General features: G+C 44.3%; 1 protein-coding gene across 1 annotated transcript in view; it reads right to left on the bottom strand.

The window, feature by feature from the left end:
• Fam107b (family with sequence similarity 107 member B) overlaps positions 1 to 5658 on the bottom strand; it is a 222469-nt gene extending 216811 nt beyond the window's left edge. Inside the window, exon 1 of the mRNA XM_021215512.2 lies at positions 5245 to 5658. Within this exon, the coding sequence (XP_021071171.1) occupies positions 5245 to 5658 (414 nt within the window). The remainder of the gene's footprint in view (positions 1 to 5244) is intronic.
• Positions 5659 to 6761: the final 1103 nt, after the last annotated feature.

The following is a 6761-nucleotide window of genomic DNA, read 5'->3' as shown; positions in this document are numbered from 1 at the left end:
GCCTGTGAGCACCATCACACCTGTGAGCACCACCATGCCTGTGAGCACCATCATGCCTGTGAGCACCACCACACCTGTGAGCACCACCACACCTGTGAGCACCACCACGCCTGTGAGCACCACCACGCCTGTGAGCACCATCACACCTGTGAGCACCACCACACCTGTGAGCACCACCACGCCTGTGAGCACCACCATGCCTGTGAGCACCTCCATGCCTGTGGATTAAGCTCTACTCTTTATGCTGAAGCAGCCAGCACTTTACTAAGGCATTCCCCTGGTCCCTACTTACAATTTTTTTAATGGAGAGCATCTGGCTTGGTCTGTCCAAATCTGACAGTTAATTCCCAGAGTCTATGGTGAGACAGACATTCTAACTTACACATTTGGCTCTTCAAAACTTACATCGAGACTTTGTTTTGGATAAAGAGGACGAAGGAAGACAGCTGTCTCCAAGGCAGCAAAGCCAGGGTCTGTGCCGATACAGAGGACTGCCCGAGTCTCTGCATCTTTCCTTGGCCCCTGTGAGACTGCAGGGATGGTTTGGTTGCTCTTCTGTCTGACTGCAAAACCAGCTTGTTCCAAAATGCAGCGGTCTTTCTAAGGTAGACCCTATTATCCTGCACTTTCATGTAATTGACTTTTTTTAGTTACAATACACCAAGGCATGATTTTCCTAGCCACAATTATTCCCTCTTCTGTGTCAGACTGATTACCCCGACACGGAGAAGAACTAGATAAAAAGCATTGCTATGTACTCTCTCATACACGGCAGTACTCTAAAGACCTAAGCCACTTGCAGCCTTTCTTTTCTTATTCTATCTACAGTACCAAGATGACACAGGATAAAGCACTACCAGCCATATAGGGAGGGTGCAGTGGGGGTGGAAACCCAACTGCCAGTCTTCTACCAGCTGCCCCACTTCCAGTCTTCTCAAGGACCCTCCTGAGTTTGTAAGGCATCCAGAACTTAAGCCTTCTCATACTCTGCTGCTATTGCCAGCTTCTACATCTGCCTCTCCCTCTAGAATACAAACAATTTAAGGGGTTGTTGATTCACCTGCAGTTCCTAGGGCCAGTGTTGAGTTTCCACAGAGGGACATCTCAGCAACTTTTAGCTAAAGCAATAAACAGAAGCATTCTGCACTCTATGATCTGTATGTGATTCTGCCAGCTATGAGAGGCTTCACCTGTGTGACAGATGACCACTGATGGAACATTATGACTCCCAACAATAGGAAATGTTCCCATTGTAAGCTTTTTACCTTGATTTCAAGCATGAGACGGGAAAGGGACACATATGAAAGATGTTGAAACCAAGCATGGTGGTGCATGCCTTTAATTCCAGCACTTGGGAGGCAGGTAAAAGCAGCGACATCTCCATGAGTTCAAAACCATTCTGGTCTACATAGTGAGCTCTAAGCCTGCCAGAGCAACATAGTGAGACACTAGTTCAAAAAAGAAGAAGGAAGAGGAGGGGGAAGGAGAAGGGTTGAAATCTAGTTAATATCACTTATAGTTTTCAGATAACTTTTCTTTTTCTTTCTTCCTTTGTTTTTTGTTTGGTTGGTTGGTTTTGGGTTTTTGATTTTGATTTTGATTTTGAGACAGGGTTTCTGTGTAGCTGCCTTCATTAGCTGTCCTGGAACCCACTTTGTAGACCAGACTGACCTGGAACTCACAGAGATCCACCTGCTTCTGCCTCCCGAGTGCTGGGATTTAAGGCATGGAACACCATGTCCAGTGGTCAGATAACTTTTTAAATTAAACAAATGATTTATGGTTATGTGCTCGTATGCATAATGTAGGGTATAAACTCAGGCTGTCAGCCTTGGGCAACAAACGCCTTTACTGCTCAGCCATCTCTCTGGCCCGACATCATCTTTTCACTAGGCAAGTATATGCCTTTCTGTACCCCAGATAAACCCTTCTTGCTTCAACTTAGTTTATACACTCATGACTTTCAGCTTTTCCACTCAGACTAGAGTCGGTTTCAGATTGAAATGACCCTCCTTCCCCTCGGATCACCCGAGGGGTGTCTGTCTTCATTTCAGGTTGTGCTGAAGCTGAACTTCAGAAAGAGTAAAGTATGATTTATGATTGCTATCAAAGCAGCTTCCAGGAAGAGGATCAGTACACCTAAAGGGAAAGTACATCGCTCATTCACCATCCACTTAGGGGAAACACGTCGCTGAAGACATGTCAGGTCAACAAAGAAGCTGGTGGTGATTTTTCCCCCATGGCCATCACCAAAGCTTTGTCTCTGACAGAAAATGAAAACTATCTCTTTCCATAGTGTTACACACCTGCCACTGTGGCAGAAAAAAATATTATGCAAATTAATTTTTAAAACTAATAATTATAATCATACACATGTATGCATTTATAACTATACATTACGTGCTGGGCACTGAACCCAAGGCTATCTAGCACAGCTGCTACATTTCAATGTGCTGTACATTTTTATAAATACACTCCATATACCCGTTATGTGGAGATCTAATTTAATTAAAAAGGAAGTGACCTCATATAGGACTATCTGGTTCTAAGTCCTCAGGCATTACATATCAGGAATAGAAACACCTTCTATCTCCAAGGGTGGACTTGGGAGTTGAAGAGAACGCGACTCTAACCCTGAGTCGGCCATTTCCTCCCTCTGTGGCCCTCGGACCCTCCCTAGGGTTAGATGAGAGCCTCCCTGTAATGCGTTGAGAAAGGCTGGCAGAAGGTAGGTGCTCTGTGCAGGTGAGCTCTGGTCACTGGAACCACAACAGAAGCCCACTCGCCTCCTCTTTGCACACTCTCTGCCCCCTAATTTCATTTGTTTTCAGCCTTCCCAAGGTCAGTGGCTGCATCCGCTTCTGCCTGTAGCATCCCCTACTGGTCCTTTTATGACTGACCCCAGAACCAAGGTACTGTACCAGCTCCTCGACTTTAGCCTTCTCAACTCTAGTCCGCCCCAGAATGAAATCCCCATCCACGACATAATTCTGCACAAAATCCCCGAAGTTCCTGCTGCTGCTCGTCGCTCATTGTCTCCCTGTGGCATCCCAGATGCTCCTCTGTGGGCCTTTGGAACTTTCCGGGTGCTTCTCCAACTTACAGCCTCGTTTTCATTCACTCTGCTACACCTACTCCTAGGCTGTATTCAATGTAGTCTTGGTCACGTGACTCCTCAACCACTAGGTTATGTTTTAACGACTAAGGCTTGAGCAGGCAAGATGGCTAGTAAGGGAGGGCACTTGCTACTTGCTACTAACCCTGATGGCCCAAGGTTGATTCCTGGGACCCGACCGGAGACGTAGAGAATAGACTTCCACTGTGTTTCACTGGCTCTTTTGAAATGTCAGCCCTCTTGTGTCACAGGAACCATTAAAGCAGAAAATCAGACCAAGCCTTCTCGTTGCTCCTAAGCTCAGCAGTGGAGGGTGGAGGCAGGCTTGCTGCCCTTCCTCCTTGACAGAATGTATGCTTCTAGCTCACCAAGGTAATGGAGCTTCATTTTTTTTGACCATGTAGCTTCTGTGAACTTGGTCAGGATGTGTGTACTCAGATTTGCTAAAAATATCTCAATCTATACATGGATATGCACAGAAAACTAAACAGGTATATTGGGTTTTATTGCTTGTTTGGGGGTCGACTTAACAATACTAACAACAACAACAACAACAAAAATTAACGCTATTAAGACAGGGTTTGGTGAGATCTTCTGCCCAATTTCAGAATACCAGAATTCAAACAATGAAGTTAAACTTAATCATTTGTGTTTCGTTCCCTGGCAGTTCTAGGGATGGAATTCAGGTTCTGGAATCCAGGTTCTGGTGCATTCTAAGTAAATGCCCTGCCACTGAGCTATGCCCAGAGAGCACTTAATATAGTGCTATATGAAGCGCACTCACTTAATAGAGTGCTGTAGACCAGTGGTTCTAACCTGTGGGTCACAATCTCTATTCAAGGTTAAATGACCCTTTCACAGGGGTAATCTAAGACCATCAGAAAACACATGTACATTACAATTCATGCTAGTAGAAAAATTTCAGTTATGAAGTAGCAATGAAAATAATGCTATGGTTGGGGTCACCACACTGTGAGGAACTGTACTAAAAGGAAAGCTGAGAACCATTGCTACAGACTGCCAAACCCAACTATGTTTTAAATTATGTCTTAACTTTCTCTTTGCTATCAGGCAAGTTGTAGTTTTTATTGCTAAAAAGACTCCTTAGTCCAAGTAAGCAAATCAATCAAACAAACAAACCTTTTCTTTAATAAATTAGCTGAGAAAAAAGGCTTTAAATCAGAACACCGTATTAATGAATACTGAAAAAAAGTTCAGGCTCTTTAACTCTGGTCCTAAATTACTTGGGCAAGAAATTACCACCACTAACAAAATGGGTAAATAACATTTTGAGGGTTATATCCTTTAGAGGTCTCTTTCTCAACTGCCCCTCTTAATCAGGATTGCCAAGGACTATGAAATGGTGCGTACATCTCATACAATTCAGAACATTCAGAAACTAAAATCCAGTAATGCCAAAACAAAGGCAAGAAAACAGTAACTCAAGACCAAGCCCCAGGAGAGCAGGGACGCCAGCTTCCAAATCTCTCCTCTTCCTGCCTTTATTAAATCTGAAAACTTAGAGAAGCCTCCCTTATTTATGAATACCATTTTCTGCCAGTTCCTTTCTGCTCTGTACACAGGGCTGCTTATCATTTCCAACTTCCCTCATCATTCCCAATTTTCCAGACAGGATGCATTCTAACAGCTAAAGACAATTTCTGAAATTCCATGGTCAGACTTTATATTGTGGATTTTAGTACATAGAAAGTTATAGATCAGTTTTTAATTATATGTAAGTGTTATACACACATATACATCACGTGTGTGTGTATGTGTGTGTGTGTGTGTGAATAATGCATACATCTTCTGATCTTTTGTTTGTTCAGAGGCATTATAACCAGTTCATTAAAGTCTGGTTTGCCATTGTCACTGCTCCTGAATTCTTTGTCATTTCTCTCTATATAGATAGATAGATAGATAGATAGATAGATAGATAGATAGATAGATAGATTCAAAGAACACACTAAAAAGGCTTTCCACACTTCCTCTCACTAGAGAGAGAGAATTCCGTGTGTCATATACAGTAATGAATTTAAACAAGGATATTTGCCAAAGAGTTTCCAAAAAATGATAGAATGTTCCCTAATACAGCCCTATCTATAAGAGCAGTAGGAAAGCTCACTCACCTTTGGCATGTCAATAATTGATGGTCTAGGGATGGACGTCTGGAAAGTAACGGCTTCGCAGTCTGCTCCGTCATTCAGGGACCTGGCAAAATCCTCAGGGGTCTCTGCAGGCTGGACAGCAGTGTGTTGGCTGTTATTGCCATTCGCGGTGCCGTTTTGCTCCGAGTGTATACCAGAATCTCGCCTTTTCTCTGCAGCTCTTTCTTCTACCTTTGGGTGACTTGGATGTCTGCCTGCTTTGGCCATGGGCTGGACATAGATGGCGGAGTGAGTATCCGTCGAGCTGGACTGATCAAAGGTAGCATTTTCCCTGGTGGTCCCAAAACAGGCCAGCAAAGCCGAGCACGGAAAGGAGTGCATCCTTCGAGACGGGAGCTTCAGGCTTCGGGTGAGCCTCGATTTCCACGTGGACATGGCCTGCTGCGATACATGGCAGAGTTCAAAAGAGAAAAAGAAATCTTCCAGAGGTTTCCTTCGAGTATTCGTTTCCGTGCCTGAAGAGAACACACTAGTAAGTGCTGCCCCTACGTAGAAGCGGAGATGGCAGGGCCATCCTCTCAGAGGGTCTCTCAGCATCAGGCCCGCTTGGAAGGATCCATACTGGGGGATTTCACACTCTCCCTTCCTTTCTTGCTGTCAGTAGCTAAAGAAGCCTCTGTAAGTCAGGCAGTTGGCTCGGGTTACAGTCCCCAGCAGGGCAGACGCTTCAGGGTAAGGGAGTGCCAAGGCAATAGACAGCTGCTTCAGGTTACCTTGGAGGCATAAAGATAATGTAGCCTGTTAGCACCGCCATAGCAGCATCAGCCTGTGTATCAATAACATCATAATCGCCGCAAAACCGTCTACAGTTTCCCCCTTCAAATATTTATTCCCCCGAACAAAACAGAAACCACCCAGTTATCTGTGGCAAACGAAGACCCTTGTGAGAGGCCACAACCCTGGCACCTGCTTCATTATTAAAATAGAAGGCACACTGGATATTTCATCCAGAGAGATCCATGTTTGTACCTAAGGTCATGAAGACTTCTCTGGATCATTCCTGAATCTTCCCCCAATACAGTGGCCTGGCTTCGGGGTCTATGTTGGGTCTGGTAACTATACGTGAGTGTTTATTAAGCTGTTTCCTTACCACCGACTTCCTAATTGTTTTTTTTACACAATACAAAGATAGAACAAACTAACAATTAAATTTTGTAGTAGACTATGCTTCTGGAGATACTGTGTATGTGTGGACTGGTATTCAGTGGCCATAGGTGCTGCCTAATCTTTAGAAATCTATTTCTGTTCCACTTTTCAAACCATTTGTAAGGGGATGGAGCTGAGAATGGTGGCAGATTCCTGGGGAGCCTGGAATCATTTCATTTCTCACCTGCCCCTTTGCTACAGTCAGTTTGGGCAGCATCATTCCACGCTGCCTTCAAAGTACTCCTAGGTAAGGGCGACTGTTATGCTTAGCAAGGATTCCGGAAGCTTGTCAGTAACAGGAAGACACCGAAAACAATTCTTTTTTTTTTTGG

This window comes from Mus pahari, chromosome 16 (genome assembly GCF_900095145.1).
Source record: "Mus pahari chromosome 16, PAHARI_EIJ_v1.1, whole genome shotgun sequence".
NCBI classification, from domain to species: Eukaryota; Metazoa; Chordata; class Mammalia; order Rodentia; family Muridae; genus Mus; species Mus pahari.
The sequence above is the reverse complement of the archived record's forward strand: the minus strand, read 5'-3'. Positions and strand labels throughout refer to the sequence as shown.